At 51.4% G+C, this 16063-nt stretch overlaps 3 protein-coding genes across 4 annotated transcripts; 2 read left to right on the forward strand and 1 right to left on the reverse strand.

Moving 5' to 3' along the window:
• Positions 1–34: 34 nt before the first annotated feature.
• LOC100901998 (gamma-butyrobetaine dioxygenase) lies at positions 35–2720 on the reverse strand. Of its 2 annotated transcripts, XM_018641797.1 has the most exons (6): positions 2688–2720; positions 2338–2571; positions 1548–1750; positions 1143–1369; positions 542–903; positions 35–462 (listed from the first exon to the last, which is right to left on the reverse strand). In XM_018641797.1, exons 2-6 carry the CDS (start codon positions 2569–2571, stop codon positions 100–102), a joined length of 1389 nt encoding a protein of 462 aa, XP_018497313.1. In that variant the 5' UTR covers positions 2688–2720; the 3' UTR covers positions 35–99. The 2 variants fall into 2 exon arrangements, with proteins under 2 accessions (XP_018497313.1, XP_003737158.1); XM_003737110.2 differs by having other exon boundaries at positions 2338–2702.
• A 4281-nt stretch (positions 2721–7001) lies between these two features.
• Positions 7002–9523, forward strand: LOC100902147 (uncharacterized). Its single transcript, XM_003737111.2, has 8 exons — positions 7002–7128; positions 7256–7557; positions 7660–7831; positions 8186–8465; positions 8549–8744; positions 8858–8948; positions 9053–9194; positions 9310–9523. The coding sequence occupies exons 1-8, from the start codon at positions 7111–7113 to the stop codon at positions 9378–9380; spliced, it is 1272 nt and encodes a 423-aa protein (XP_003737159.1). The 5' UTR covers positions 7002–7110; the 3' UTR covers positions 9381–9523.
• A 3169-nt stretch (positions 9524–12692) lies between these two features.
• Positions 12693–15077, forward strand: LOC100905161 (DNA-binding protein P3A2). The gene is made up of 4 exons (XM_029113053.1): positions 12693–13005; positions 13387–13758; positions 13849–14086; positions 14213–15077. Exons 1-4 carry the CDS (start codon positions 12693–12695, stop codon positions 14991–14993), a joined length of 1704 nt encoding a protein of 567 aa, XP_028968886.1. The 3' UTR covers positions 14994–15077.
• The last annotated feature ends 986 nt before the right edge of the window (positions 15078–16063 follow it).

The raw sequence follows: 16063 nt of genomic DNA on the forward strand, positions 1-16063 counted from the left end.
GATCAGGGGCAAGATATACGAACCTTGATACGCCAATCGATCCATGGCAAATACAGTTTATTGTCCAGAGTAGGTATGAACGGTGGATTGTATAAAGATTCAATGATCGCGATCATCGATAGCATCGTCTTTCTTCATCTTCTCGTAGCAGGCTAGGATTTCTGAAGCGTCCATATAACAACCTTGCATGAAAACATCACAAGATGACTCTAGATCTCCCGTCCCGCGCTCAATTATTCGACGATTGTTGAAAATCACCAAATCTCCGGGCTGCATCTGGATAGTGAACGCCAGCGTCGTGTCTCGCAAGCGCTTCGACAGCAGTCGATACGCGTTGTAGAAGAGGTTCATCTGCGTTGTCGGAAGCAGCGGAGGTCGCATCGAAAGCGTGCTGTAATGTACTTCTCGAATTTGACCGCGTGAGTCCAAAGATATGATCGGATTTGTTTCGCGATGCCATCTCTGCAAACGAAGACAATTCAAGGTAGAATTCACATCGGATGCTTCCGAGCATCAATCCCATTAGAGCTGCTGTACTCACGTCACGCTCGATATCGAGGAAACTGAAGGTTATCGCTGTCCGCGTGAGAATATCGAAAGAGCTCGGATCATGGTAGCGGAGCCATTGAGCAGCCGCGAATCCATCGATGAACTCATGGATCGCGGCCGATTCCTTCATTGTCTGGTTGTCGTTCCGAATACAATGTAGCAGCTGCACCCCAGGAGACCATTCCCGATAAGCTTGACTGTTGAGATTGTTTGTGGTCGGAGCCGCAGACGGTTGTTCCCTCTGATGCTGTTTTCTCGGGGATCCGATGGAGAACGTCCTACCGCAACCAATCTCTCGCACGTAGCCCATGCGCACGGCGATCTTAGACACCTCATTTTCTTGGACCGGCACATCTTCAAAACCATTGGAAAGGTCTCAGCGAATGAAATCCTGTCTGGCTGAAGGGGGTTCTCCCGCCCGATGACGTATAGAGTGCCAGGGGTTTGTACTCTGACAGGGATCGTCCGATGGACTTGGATGGAAGTCTCATCTCGAATTCTTCGGATCGACTCTCACTATCAGTCGGAGGTAGTCTCCGATTCGACATCAAGAGGATGTTAGGCCCGGAGAGAGACAGTGTGGGAGCACAAACCTTTCAAGAGACAGAAACCAAACTTCGTGACGTTCTTCAGTACTTGTTTCAGACCTGAGCGCAGGCTCATGAAATCTCCGAAACTAACTTCCGGAGGATCCTCCTCGAAGGTTTCTCGGTTCCAAAGAATAATCGATGCTCGCGGCACGTATGTTTCGTCTTTTATCTCGGTGATCTCTGGAGGTGTTGTTTCAGATCGTTCGAATAGGGGTCTGAACTGATAAAGCCTGCGTGGAAGGTACGATGTAAGCGAAAAGCAGTCCCGCTCACATGGGCGCTGGTAGCTATACTATGTGTCGGTAAAAGATTTGTCAACATCTTTCTCTGGTATGCTACGGGGGGCGAACAAAACTTAGGCAGCATCTGATACGTGATAGATTTCCCTCATAATCCTGCGAGGCTCACCATTCTGACGAAAAACTACTCGTATGCTGGCCATCGTTCGCTCGGACATTCGTCGTTTCACGCGGCCAAGAAATTTCGAGTACGCTTGAGTCCTTCAGCGACCATGATATTGGATTCAATTCCGGGCTATACTGGGTGCAATCCACTTTCCTCCCGTGGGTAAGAGGATGGACACATAGAGGACATCGACATGAATCCCGAAGCTGGAAAATGCTCAGTCGGTTTGAAGCAAATCGACCCGTCTCCGATATCGCTGTCCTACATTCATACATAGTCCATATTTTCGTCTACGACTATACGGAATAGATATGCGGCTGACAGACATTAGTGAGGCTAATGCGAATCATGGATGCGCAGTCGATCGATTCGCTCCTCCGGTGAGGCTAGAAGCTCCTCAGTCCGAGGGATTGATCATTACGAATAGAGCTCTACCCGCAATCCATATAGTCCCCTCGGCTTCTCAGCTTCACAATTTTTCCAGGGAGTCCCCATCCAATCAGCTCCAATAATCTTCGGCCGCTCGTCCTCCCGAGCAGCCTCGTCGAAGGTTCCCAGAGGCTCCGGAAGGGGACGGAAGAGATTGCAATACCATGAGTGATCTGAGGTGGGTATTCATCAGCCTCTGTGAGAATGATTCGTCGCAGCTGGGAAATCCCTCCCAGGGGAGGACTCCGTCCACCATTGGGTGTCCCGCACATTTGGAGCACTCATGAGAAGGAAACGGGAGCACCAGAGCTTTCAATCAACCAGGATTCGACCAGAAGTTCATTCATGTATTTCTAGCACTCACCCACACAGTATTGAAACTGCAGCGAGTACTGTCTGAAAAGTTCACACACAGCGTTGTCTCGTTGATCCGATCCACGCGGGTTATCACCGGCTTCGGCAGAAGATCCTGGTCTTCATTTTCTGCTTGCGGCTCAATCGCGAAACCGCGTCCCAGCGGGGATGTGTCGGAAGCCGCATGGATGTGCTTGGTGCTCAGCAACCGAGTAACTCGATAACTTAGCTTGAGTAGATTCATCTAGACGATTCAGAGGGAACTCTTCCAGCTCAACATATGCATTATCGCCGTAGACAACAGTGTAACATCACTCAGCGTTCCCATCTGGCTCTCTTAACGCAAGCGAGTCTACTCACCGTCTCTCAGCGATTGCGGCGCAAATGTTTGTCGCTGTTTTCGTTCTCGTCGCGACAGAGGCTGAGAGAGATTCCCGTGGCGCTTGAGCGGCTAGCGAGCGAACCTTCGTGGAAACTCTCGATCTGGTCGCTATCTGATCCTGGCGCGATGTTGTTAAGCTGCTGATAGGGGGTATGATTATTGTTCTCAGCGACCTGAGCTTCGCTCGACTCGGGTATTCGGGCCTCGATTTCCCCGAGAGAACAAGACTGAGCGTCCCTCCTTGTACTGACGGATATGGGAACTCGGAATCTTGGCGGTGGTCATTTGATCACATTCGTCCGCAGCTCGCTAGCAGTCGAATTCTAGCGTGATTTTGTACCAGTCTAGCGTCGAGAACATACTCTTGTGGTTGCCTTGTGGTGACCGCGCCTGCTCCCTCACACCAGTTTATTCGGCCATCGATTCTTCGCTCAAATTAGGCAAATTATTGTGATATCTAATACAGCTTCCGGAGAGCAGTTTACTCTTAAGTTCCGTTCACGTGCCTGACAGAGAATTTTCGGCCGAATCCGCCACCCGAAACTTATCATGAGCTCTACCGTAGGAGAGCGTTGTGGGTGAAACGACGATCAGGAAGAGAAGCGTAAAAGAGACGAGACGTACAGGGAAGGGAAGGTCATGGAATCAAACTCGACTTGACCGAGCAATCCAAGTCGCCTCTCCCCCTGTATAAGGCGGTTGCTCCCCCGACTGTTCGGAGGGAATAATAGGGCAAGATTCTGCGAATCATTTGCAGGAATGCAAGCAGTGATCTCGTATCGCGGATCCATGTAGGACCATGACTTCCGAGCATCGGCGTCGCGAAGATCGCTCGGAGAGCGTGAGAATTTCGATCCTTCCGGAGCCCCCGCTCGGTTTCCTCGAAATTCGCTCTGTCACCGGGACGCCTTCGAATCAAGTTCGTGAACATCCGTGCTTCCCCGGATGTTGGCGATGTGGTCAAAAATCTCCCCCTCCAACGGGTTTTCTTGAATACCACGTCAGTGCGGACATGAAGTTCGATGCAGCTACGAACGACGCCCCCGATCCCTTCGGAGTCGGAGGATCTCGAGGCATTACCGTGGGAGAGACAGCTGACGAGGAGTAGAAGGATCATCTACTCAGGAAAACACCATTGTACGCGCCTTTATCGTCATGTAAGAATATCAATCGTCTTCTCGTATTTCGAAACTGGCGCACGGGATCACGACACCCCAAGGATGTCCCTCGCATATTGCTGTCCTGTGTTGAAAAAGGACTCGGATCCCATGGGGCAAGGCGGAACCTGAAATCTCAGTAATCTGTGAGCCTCCCGGAGCGCGCGATCTCTTGGAACTTTGAACACGTGGCTCTTCATGCTCTCGACGAGATCCCCAAGAATGCGTGACTCCATACTGAGCCAGGCATTTTCAATGGCCTCTTCCGCTTGTTTGAGGTTGACATGATGCTTCTTCTCAGCGTACACGAGGCGCACCAGATTGCCCACAAGTTCTTCTAGGATTTCAGGTCAGGAGCACAGAAGGGTTGGCTGAATAGTGGTTTCAACAAGCAGATTACGTTTGCCTTCGTCTCGGTTCCCGGTCCTCCTGGAAAAACTAACGCAACGGAGCGGTCATACTGTTCCGTGTTAAGTTCTGAGAGCAGGATCTGTTCCTTGGCATGTTCGGAAAAAGTAGCTCCATCGGCATCGATCATGGGCTTGTAAAGGTTGATGTATTTTTCTCAACTTCGGTCCGTCTCCGCATCGAACGAGAATTCCAGAATCCGCGTCCTCAGCGGAACAATAATTTTCTGTTCGCTCCTGAACGATGCCATTTGTTGCAGAGCGGCTTCCACCGCTCCCTGCACCAGATATGTACTTGATGTCAACCTTTGTGAAGACCGTGGGTTCTTTACTCTTTGCGACGGTTCGCCCGTTGACAAGCTGTGCAGCAGAACACAGTCGCAGAAGAAATCCTAGTCGCCACCCTTGTGTCCGAGGCCTGCACCAGAGTAACCTTCGTCGCTGGCTACATCCCCCGATTGTGTCGGCTCGCCGGCCTCGAAATCCAGCACCCAGCTCCCCGAAAATTCCTGGATATTGCATCCGTTCCGGCGTATTCAGACTGCTGCCGTCGATGGAGCCGTATTTCTCGACATCACCTGAGAGCGCGAATCGCGCGCGCACATGTTCAGGGAACACCGCAGGCTCGCGTCTTCGAAACGCGGGATTCCTCTCAGGATTGGGTATCGGGAATATTCTAGCCGATGGCTGTTTTCTACATCTGAACGGGAGCCGATAACTTCGTAATTATTGGAATCCGAATCGTATATCCCATTCGTAGAGCGGGAGAATGCAGAAGCTGGTGACCAGCTTCTCCGCGGAACCGTGAAACTCCGACGGTATTCAAGAGTTCGTATCCCCACGCCGGAACGATTTTCACAGTGAAGAGTAAATCGGAAGTTTTCTTGTGATGCTGAGTTCATCGAGAAAACCTCCCTCCAGGCCGATGGCATAGCTGTGGCGCAGTTCGACGGAGGTTCTGTCTTATCTTCCTTCTACCGCTCGTCAAGGCCATGACGGCCGGAGTCTTGTCCAAGAGTCCCCTCGTAGACGACTGCGTCTGCTTAGGAACTGAATTCGATTGTTCCCGGTATGAGCGTCTTCACTTCTGAAACACTCGAAGAAGGAGGAAGCTGCATTATGCTTCAGATGCAGATATTCCTCGAAGAACAAGTCTGCCACTTCCGTCACCGGAAACTCTGACCGATTTTGTGCGCCGAGGAACACTCGGAAGTATTCCAGTACTTCTGAGCATTTTTCCCCGGTGGAGAGCAATTCGGCTTACTGTCAGTGTCTTCTCGAATAATGCCGCGGAGGAGGGAGGAGATCTCACCCGTCGGAGAGTGCCGACTCCTCATGCGGAAGTTCTACTTCTTCGCGCGAAACATCGATCTTCTGCTGAAATCGAGGGGAGGCTAATTGGAATGGACGATATTATCAAGCTGTTATAAAGCTCGGAGGCCCGTGGTGATGAGTTGAGAAAACGTCAGGCATCTCTCCCGGAAATTCAGTCGCGTCCGTATTGATGTAGCCAAGGTTATCGTAGAGCTAGCGGTTGCCTAACACCCCTTTGAAGAACGGAATTCCGAAACCTCGGTCGAGTGTCTGGAGTTCTTGCTCCCACTCCAAGCCGGCTTCGAGGAGCTTGTATGTACTTTGGTACTTCATTCCGAGATGGTGCTCGCTTCTCCCGTGACGGACGCATCCTGTCTGGAAATCCGAATCGAATCGTGGACAGATCCGCCAAAGGCCAACTGGGCCTTCAACATGAGTCTCATTCCAGCTTGTCGCTCAGAAGAGCTGGAATGCGACCTTGGTAAGTATGGAAGAAACAGCAGCGACGATATCGTGGGTTGGTCCCACGTCCCACTGGCTCTTTCGACGCGGGAAGTCTCCGATGATTCAGTTGTATGGATACATATCATTGCATGCATCCATGCATCACTGTGGATTGTAAGTGCAAGACTGACTGATTTCGTGCCTCCGAGCGTTGTGTCTTGTGACTCCCCGGTTCGAGAGTCGGAAAATATGCTGCACCCCACGGAAGTTCGAGCTCCCAAGAACACGTCTGGTGCCTCCGTTGCCAATGACATACAAATTCCTCATGATTAACCTCAAGGGAGAATGAGCTCACATCGATCGAAAGTGAGTCTCGAACATCCCGGGACACTCCACAAGAGGTTGCGTTTGACGTATTTGCTCGCCCTATTATCACGGACGAAGCCCCAGATGAGCTTCCGACTTATTGGCCGCTCGACCAGCAGCGTAGCTGTCGCTCGAGATACGATTTAAGATCGCGCCCTAGGGAACTTTCATCGAATATAGCGGAAGATCCACGAGCCTCGCAGCTTTCCTGCCATATTTTTCCGGTGGTCCGGTTCTCTGCAAAAGCATTCATTCTCGTTGCGAGTCTATCAATAGAGCAATAGATTGAGCATAACTGCCGCGCCGAAACTTAATGGGTCATCATTCGATGGTGTCGCGGTTCTGTGATTGCGAGTCCCAGAACCGATACCGCTCTCTGAGCTCCGAGTGCGATTCCAGTCATTGGCAAGATCATTATCGCTCTCACTTGACCATACGCCGGGGATGTTTTATCTAGAGGAATGGGTTTTTTTCTCCAACGCTCATCCTCTCTCGATCAGCCTTCGCCCGCTGAGTTTAGCGGAGCCGGTACGGCGCGGAACTGGAGAGGGGCACGAGCCGCAGCTTGATGAGATCGACGATGTTTAAATGTCCCATCGTTGTTGTCGCCCCCGGCGCCTTTACTTAGAGGAAACCGTTACATGGGCTCTAGTTGTTTTTGTGCTCGATCTCGGATGTCTATTCAGTTGCTAGGGGCGTGCTAGCCAGAGAAGATGTCCCACATGGACAGGGTGAGTTTACTTGAGGGACGAAATCATTCAATTGTCCGCTCGCCGACAATGCTCGGCTCCGATGAAGTCTGAGGCTCGAAATCGTTAGGGACTCAATCGCTTATCCCTGCCACCTCTTCATCCTCAGGAACTCACGCCTTCATCACGCTCAAACAAATCGATGAGAATTTTCAACCAAGTTCCACTGTCGTCGACGATGCTTCAGAAGAGCTTACCGTCCCGGATCTCGGCGGAAACAACGGACTCTGGGTTAGCTTCTACAAGCTGTACCCACGCAGTATCTAGCTCTGAAACTTCATTCCGAATCCTAGACGGTGTGCGGAGGGATGAGGCTGAACGACGACAGGAATCTGTGGAGAACGGCACCAATAACAGGAATATACAAACACCACACAGCGGCTTCATGCTCCTGCGGAGAAACTTGTCAAGGTATGCACCGAACATTGTTTAGGCCACGTCGAATTTTCTAGAGGTTCCCCGTCCCCCGATGAATTTTATCGAACCCTATTTCCGTCTCTCATTTTTGCTCAGCCGGGGATCGTCAACTCCGAAGAACTGCGTCAGTCATTGTCCGTTCCCGACGCCCGACCGCTTGAATGAACCGTTCATCAGTCATGAAGTCTTCGAGAATCGACTGCTATCTTTCGAGGAGAAGAACTCTTTCAGTCCGTGCATCGACTGGCAATCGACGATGAATCCCACAGTGAGTTCGGAACAAACTGACCGCGGGAATTCCCTCAGGGGTTGAGATATACTTTTTCAAATCGGATAGATCAGCGCCGAGAATCGTCTACCCTCCGCTCCGCGGTGGACCCCTGTGTATTCCTCGCATCAGATCCACGAACCCTTTGAACCCTTCTCACAGGATTTTAGTGAGATCCGAGAATCGCAGTGGGCCCCGGGGGTCCGTATGGACCGCTTGGGGAACTGCGGACGACGAGGTTGCAGAGAAAGAGTCCGTATTCTGCCTGAAAGACGGAGATTCCTCGACGAAGCGACGGATCGAATGGCTCACCATCTCGGCCTGGTCTAATTTGCTATTTTCCTCTTTCAACAGGTATTCGATACTTCGAATCCAGCGGCATATCTGCCACCGGTTCGCTCTCTCAGCTGCGAGCAGCGGAACGAGAGAGCGATTAACGCTTTTTTCCAAAGGAAAATCGTGCCTTCGCCAACTCCGACAGCTCGGCGGAGAGTTGCGATCACTTCATCGGGGTCACGTGAGTCGACGATGGACACCAAGTCTCCCAGCCAAACACTTCCTACGTCCCTCCGAGCCATGACGACGCAGACAGACGTAACGATCCCTCCTGATTACGACATCGCTCAGATTTTCGGTGAGGTTTCGACCATAGACAAGCTTCTGTTCCTAGGCTCCTCTCAGAAGATGCTCCTCATAAACTTGTTCTCTCGATGGCAGCGCCTTTCGCAACTTTCACTGGGGTTGACACTCGTACGTCAACGATGGAAGTATCCCGGTCCTGCTCGAGCTCTCCGACCTCGATATCGTCGCTTTCGAGGCGGAAATTGTTCTCCGAGGAGGATTTCGAAGACTTCAACGATGGAGCGGCAGACGGAGACCTTCGCGGGCCCGAAATCTCTCGTGGTCACGCGCCGTAAGTTGATCGAGGAAAATCGGAAAAATCCATCGTCATAGAGCCCGAAAATACCGGCGGCGATACCGAAATCTTTCGATGCGTTTCTTACCCAACATTCCTCCTTTGTGAAGGTTCATCGACACCCCGGCTCTATCCACACCTCCGAAAACTTGCAGACGGGAAAGCACATCCGGAAGTCTCTCCGGTGTATACGGAAGACAGGTCGGCACGCCATCTGTTACTAAAGGGTCGAGGGTCAATCTGACTTATAAGAGCTATTGAAAGCAAAATCGGAACATCTAATGAAATTTTTGATTTCATGCCAGGAATCATTCTGTGGCGAGAATCAGCATGAAATCGGCATCGATGAAATTCCGAGAGGTGCTCTGGACATCGAGCTATCCCCCATCAGACCACATTCTCCGACGGACGAGGCAACGATGGATTCGAAATACACCTTTGTGACCTGTGGGTTTTCTGAAGATTAAGCATTCCATACTATAATTCCGGGGCCTCCCCCAGAAAGATTCATTAGGGACAGGGACTTCGTCAAGAATTAATCTCTGAACAATCTCCCTCACAGCGCCTGATGGGAATCGGCAGGAACACGCAACAGAGAACAGCCCATCGACCTTCGATATGTCTATAGTTTAGAGAGAGGAATAGATGTGCAATTTTTGTACCGACTTGAATACTTGACATGCTTCTAATTATAAAATTCAATATGAATCAATGCGCTCTCTTGGAGTACTGGCGGCAGAATAAACCACTTGGCGGCTCGATATAGTTGTAAAGACGATACATGCAGGATGGCAAAAATTCCCTTCTCTTGTTTTTCTCGTCAATTAAATCACCGCCTGTCAACAGCTGATATTGATCCGCGATACGATTCGGCGGTCAGTAGTCGGTGGAAAACATGAGGATGCCCTCGAAGCCCAAAAATGCAGGAGGGTTTCGGGATTTAAACCTCGTTCCCCCTATTCACGGCGGCCGCCTTCTCTCGCGAAGGGCGTATGCCCGTGCACTTGAGTTATTTGGCGTGCTAGGAAATCGTTCATCTCGGACAGCTAATCTTGGACATCCATTCTTTAAGGGAGGGGGAGTGGTACCGAGGTCGGATATTATGGTTTCGATATCTGTCAGGAGCATCGGAAGCTGTTTTTATTTCTCTGTGAAGCGATTTCCCCTTAATGCATTGCTCCTAGCGAAAGAAGGTTCTCTGCGAGACTGCATTGTGTCTCCTGTGGCCTTAGCATTTCCGAATCCTGATAAGCTATGGTATAGGGAAAATCTGACATCGCAGCCTCCTTAGAGCTCTATCTTGGGTTGATCGATTGTTGACTGTCGAACGAAATCGCCTTAGAAGCTATTCCTGAGGAAGATATCCCGGGAGAAGCCCTAATTCAGTTGTATGATAAGTATATGGATATACATGATATCCATTCGATATCCATTCGCTGCGTAAATCTTTCGCGAACCTTCGAGCGAAAGCATAGCTGTCGAAGAGTCCGCTCACTCAGTGTGAGAATTGGGGAGGCAATCTGGGATTCTGTGAGCGGATTCGTTCGGTCAGGAGCGAGCTTTCAAAGCAAGAGAACTTTGCGAAACTTTTGATACCGGAACTAACTTCGAGAAGAGAGGAAAAACGATCATGTTCAAGCTGCCACGATTAGGCATTTTCCAGTACGCTGCCCGATTCGCGTAATTCTCCTCCGGATCCAGAAGCATAACATGTGGATTTCACCCCGAGCGTTCGTTCAAAACGGTATCATCCAAGTCTGATTATTGTGAGTATGCTTGAAACGAGCCAGATTATAGACAGTCTATGTCTGACACGGAAGCCGGACCCCAGATCTCCTCTGATCGAACTTGTCCTCTTTCTTGTGTGTGGAGTTTGGAGGGAATCTCTCGATAACTTCCTCCGTCCGAGAATCCGCCGCGGCCTTCAACTAGGGCACTCGTCGCCCGAGCTCTGCACCTGACCGCGACAGGCGCGCTCACAAGGTGGGGGTGGACACCATCATCGCGGGCGATTCTCGAGATGAATCTCGAAATAATACTTCCTTTTTGCCATGGTCTGGGCTGGGCTCACAATCAGTATTGGATATTCGCCTGCTCCCCGCGACGTTTCATCCGTCGTCGAGATTCGAGATATGTGCCGGATTCGGAATATAAAAATTGACCTCATGGCATGTAGATAGAGAAGACAGACTTGTCGCGAGCCTCGCATGAGAAGTGAGCGAACCGAATCGACGCGAGCGATCGGACATTAGACGTTGCTCGATTCCCATTAGGCCTAAGGAGTCGCCATTGGTCGTTCGACGGTCGCTCTGAGCACAAGATGGCCGCTGTTCAACGCGCTGCCGCCGCTGCTGTTCCTTGATGGTGCTGCTGTCGTGTTGTAGTGGCTGGCAGCAGCAACACTTCTACCTAACACGACTACAGAATTTAGAGCAGATGTGTGCCAATCGTTACGTGCATGGTGAGTCAATCCGGAGTATTTTGGGGGGCTAGTTGGCTCAAATTGACACCGAGAGCGATACCCAGGCGACTAGCGACATCTAGAACTAGTCGTAACAGCGAAGCGGATTTTCGTGTGACTCTTCCTGCGCTTGCTCGCTGGCTGGCGCATCTCCACACGGGCCTGACGCGCAGCGCAATCGCAGAAGTATCGCTAGCGGCGCAGTCGAAAAGGAGGGCCGCTTGCTTGCTTGTTTGCTTCATAGACATCCTGTCGACGGCTCGTGGCTCAAGCGACAGCTAGAACGAGAGATTGACCGACGTCAGAGAGAATGGCTGGTCGGCTTGCTGACTCTCGAAAAACTTCATCGGAAGGGGCAGCCTCGTGAGATGGGAATTGTCTCGATGCCTCCATGAATGCTTCCTTCTCCCTACTCCGTACCGCGCTCATTCGTTTTCCAACTTCTATTAGCCAACATAGACCTCTCACGCGTACTGCACTGGTTCCGCCAGCTCATCGGGAATATCTTTGCTTTGAACGACCTCGTCTACTGATGATGGCCGCCCATCCCCGGCGATTCCGGAGTTCGTCGGTTTCGTTGTCCCTTGCTGAGCCTCTACCTACCTAGTCCCAGATACTATGCGCCCTCTGAATGACGGGCATGGCCGTCCATTCCCTATGCCTCCTCCCCCGCCGGGCGAAGCATCTCCCTCTTAAGGGGTCCTGTCTCCAGAGGTGACCTTCAATCCCTCCAATCAGACCAGACTCGTCGGAACCGTTCTCCCATCCAGTCACCGCTATTTGGGATTTCCGTGAATCTCATATGGAAAACTGACAGTATTTCTGCGTGGGTAGCACCATGCTCCTAGTCATGCGTCGCAACAGTACAATGACTCGATGATACATATAGTATACCTTCCCCTTCGAATGGCTTCTGGATAAACAATCACCTCACCCCGGACATGTCAGAAGCTGGATGCTCCCTCCCCGACCCCGCGGACGATGTTCATCTATCCTTGAAGCTACTCTCTCGCGTATCCGATTCGGCATGGGTGTTCAGCAATCGATCCGAAGCTTCCTGCTAAAGATGGCTCGTACTCCCCGGTGGGATGTCCTTGTGGGGATATTGAGGAAATAGCAGAACTCTTGTCAACATGCAGTCATCGAGAACATTGACATAAGAGCCTCTCATAGCCCCAGAACCCCTCAGGGCTGGTAGTTCATAGAATAGATGGGTATTCTCTATCTCACTTTTTTCCGGATACTCTCTTCAGGCTTCCGTCTTCCCTCTCTTGGTCTCTGTAAGGTCGCAAGATCACGGCACGTGTTTCTGGCGCCCTCCCCTCCGGCGTTCTGGCGCCATAAGTAGCCTACAAGGATCGATATTAGAATTCGCATTATATTTTCAGTGAATGGCTTCATCTATGAAACGCTGCGCTCCAAATTTCCTCTGAAACATCCCCGATCATGTGAGCTAGAAGGAAAGCCTTGAAAAGTCGACGGCAATGAACGCCGTGATCTCAACGACGTCGTCTTCGTCGTCTCCTACTCAAGGCTTGTTGTCGTCCACGGTGAATGCATCAATGGTCCATCAATCCAATGTAGTCGCTACGACTGCGGGAGGCGCGACGGTTATAACTTCAAATAGTCTCGGTCTCCATGATGACGCGCTTAGATCGCCGCCGTCCACCCCCGAATCCGAGCAATTCGATGACTCCGATTTACTCACAAACGCCGCCGTCGCGAACGATGAGGTCACTCAGCGTCTAATGGTGGCGGGGACCGTAGGCCTAGCCGCCGCCGCAGCGATCGCGACCGGTAAGCTTGAAGTACCCTTAGCTCAGTAAGAACTACGAACTGTGCCATTTTCCTCGAGGGAGGTGTTCTCGAACTTCCACTAGTAATCGAGCATTATCGATCCCGAACAGAGTTGTGCGCCGCGCCGAGCATTGCAAGTCCCATAGTCTCAATGCTTAAGCGCCGCGGCGCTTACTACTCTGGAGAATTTATTCGGCAGTGAGCTCTTTCCGGGGATCCCCTCTCGATATAAGTTCGCAGAAGAGGGGTTCTCTGCGAGCGAGCATCGGGTCTGAATCGGAAGTATTCGGACGCTCCCTTCTAGCTCGGCAAAGACCCCTCAGACCAGCCCATTCCGACCCCCTCGCCCAGCGCACTTCACTTGATATTTCAATTTGCTAGGCAAGAAAAGAAAACGACCGCATTGCTTCGAAACTGACCCGTCAATCAGACGGAGACAGCAAACTCGGCTGCTGCGAGAGCTCAAAGCGACGATCGACGAGTACACGACAAGAATAGGACAGCAAGCAGTCGTTATGATCGTGACGCCGGGCAAACCGAATGACAACTTCAAGGTATTTGGAGCTCAGCCTCTAGAAAATGTGATGCGGGACCTCCTGAAAAGCGCAGTGATACAAGAACTAGAGAACGCTTTGGCGCAACACGCACCCGCGGTCGCTAGCGTCAACGGCACCGGAACGATCGCGACGGGGAGTGTCACCACAAATGGAAGCTCCGACGGGGTGCATGACTTGCCACCGTTGGTCATCGATGGTGTGTAGATATCGCGGCGAAAATCAAATCGCATATTGCTCGGAGTAGGAAATCGAACGACAGACTGACTCAGTCTACATTTCTCTCCAGGCATCCCGACACCAGTGGAGAAGATGACCCAAGCTCAACTGCGCTGTTTCATCCCGCTGATGCTGAAATATTCAACTGGGAGAGGCAAGCCCGGTTGGGGTAGAGAGAGTACGCGGCCTCCGTGGTGGCCCCAGGATCTGCCCTGGGCCAACGTGAGATCTGACGTGCGATCTGATGAAGACAAGCAACGGGTTTCGTGGACCCACGCATTGCGACAAATTGTCATCAACTGCTACCGGTGAGCTCAGCCAGATGCGGGAAGACCCTCTCACCCGAATCTTGATCGCGACAGAATTCGGCGAGCGAATCACTTTCGCAGAAAAGATCGGTGACTTGTCGATTCTCAAGCCAAAATGTTCCCCAGATACCACGGACGGGAGGATCTGCTGCCTGCATTCGGCGAAACGACCGTATCGCAGCAGCCGACAGTTGTGCACTCTGCGGCGGAAATCGACGATGACAACAAGGCAACCGTTATCAGAGCCATTCAGGCTTCTGCGTCGTCGACCACTGTGACGGCGGTCAATAGGTCTCAGTCTCAACAGCAACAACAACAGCAGCAGCAACAAGGGCAGACTGCTCAAATAGTCAGCACGGCTCAGGGTCAGACGCTAATTCAAGTTAGCGCAGAAACTCTCGCAAACGCGCAAACGATTTATTCGAGTAACGGAAGCATCTACGGAACGACAATGGTGCAGGCGATCAATAATCCAGACGGGACCGTTTCTATTATACAAGTCGATCCCAATACGGCCATGCTCACTTTGCCGGACGGAACTCAAGCGCAGCTTCGAGCAGTGTCTTCGATTCAACAAGGTTCCGGCCAAACGGACAGCCAAGTGTTGGCGACCGATGCGGTGGAGACGCAAGCCGTCGAAATGGCCGGGACGGATGCAGTGGCCACCCTGGAGAATGCTCTTTCTCAGGGCAGTCAAATCATCCTGACGGGCGAAGATGGAACTCAAAGCGGCACATTTTCTGTCAGTGGCATGGTAGCCATCCCTGTCTCTATGTACCACCATCAACCGATGCAGGTCATGCAATCGGCCTCGAGCGCCAGCCCAGAAGATGGAGACTCTCTTCAAGTAACGCAGGAGGGGGGTGGTGACAGCCGTGAGATCGAGCTGGTTACCGGGAACGACTAGTCGCCTGACTAATAAGAATCCAAAGTTCTATGAATATTTCGCTACAAGAGTAGTCGTTACGCGAATTCATCGGGGAACCCGGGTGTATGAGACTCCGGAATCCGGGACGAAATGGAATGGCTGAATGATGGAGCGAGTACGCAGCCGGATAGGGGCAGACACTTTCACGAGGCTTTGAGACAGAACTAATATATGATTCCAAGGAACAGATCGTAGAGACCTTCTCACGAGCGTGTATACATGCTAAGATAAGATATATGAATATATATATATATACTTTAATGATGCATCTTCGATAGACCGTGTACAGGGATGGCAGCGTCGCGAGCTGAAGAACCCGGCTGCAGGGAAATTATCGAAACAATGCCACAGCTTCGGATCTGAGATGCCCTCCTAAATTCAGCGCTTTCTGTTGAGAACAAGTTTCTGCGACACAGGCGCCACGTACGATTGGATGTGATGTATATTTCCGGATCAGAAACTGAGTTTCGAATTTCCTGTGGACTCGGTCCGTCTCACGCGAGTCGCACCGGATGCTGCGGGATCGCTCAGCTCTGTATTCAGAAGGGCTATCCGGAAATACTCGATCATTCGCCTGCTATCGCCTCGCGATAGGAGCCTCGGAGGTCGGGAATCGCCGGACTTGGGCGGAATCAGGCTGCTTGTTGCCCCACTGATTTCCATCGAGTACTTCGGCTCGTCTGCTCGCTGGCTCGCACTATCGAATAAGCTCCCCATAGGACCTGAATGCACATGAATACGGTCTGTCTCTGGAGTCAGACCGAGCCGATGACAGGTGGGATCTAGTCGTTGATCTAGCTCTTGGTAGAGATCAAAGGTTCTAATTAGAACTCACAACAAATGTACATTCTTCTTTGAGTCTGGAGCGGACGAAATACCTTGAGAGTCTAAATATATGAATATACATATATATATATATACAAACATATACATACCGAGCGATGCGAGGCGACGGAGTGGTCTCGGGGGCAGAATTTGCTCCGACTCCGGAGCCAAGACCAGTCCCAGAGAAAATTTCATCGAGCGTTATGCTCTCCCTGATCACTCTG

Source organism: Galendromus occidentalis, unplaced genomic scaffold (assembly GCF_000255335.2).
Source record: "Galendromus occidentalis unplaced genomic scaffold, Mocc_1.1 scf7180000075391, whole genome shotgun sequence".
Classification (NCBI taxonomy): domain Eukaryota; kingdom Metazoa; phylum Arthropoda; class Arachnida; order Mesostigmata; family Phytoseiidae; genus Galendromus; species Galendromus occidentalis.

Excerpts from the sequence above, each read along its gene's own strand:
- LOC100901998 (XM_018641797.1), bottom strand. The coding sequence starts at position 2,571 with ATGAATCTACTCAAGCTAAGTTATCGAGTTACTCGGTTGCTGAGCACC. Across the intron at positions 1,370-1,547 it reads AGTAGTTTTTCGTCAGAATG|GCTTTATCAGTTCAGACCCC; the intron begins GTGAGCCTCGCA and ends CCTTCCACGCAG. Across the intron at positions 463-541 it reads TCCTCGATATCGAGCGTGAC|AGATGGCATCGCGAAACAAA; the intron begins GTGAGTACAGCA and ends CTTCGTTTGCAG.
- LOC100902147 (XM_003737111.2), top strand. Across the intron at positions 8,745-8,857 it reads ATCTCTCGTGGTCACGCGCC|GTTCATCGACACCCCGGCTC; the intron begins GTAAGTTGATCG and ends TCCTTTGTGAAG. Across the intron at positions 9,195-9,309 it reads GAAATACACCTTTGTGACCT|CGCCTGATGGGAATCGGCAG; the intron begins GTGGGTTTTCTG and ends TCTCCCTCACAG.
- LOC100905161 (XM_029113053.1), top strand. The coding sequence starts at position 12,693 with ATGAACGCCGTGATCTCAACGACGTCGTCTTCGTCGTCTCCTACTCAA. Across the intron at positions 13,006-13,386 it reads CGCCGCAGCGATCGCGACCG|GCAAGAAAAGAAAACGACCG; the intron begins GTAAGCTTGAAG and ends TCAATTTGCTAG. Across the intron at positions 13,759-13,848 it reads GCCACCGTTGGTCATCGATG|GCATCCCGACACCAGTGGAG; the intron begins GTGTGTAGATAT and ends ATTTCTCTCCAG.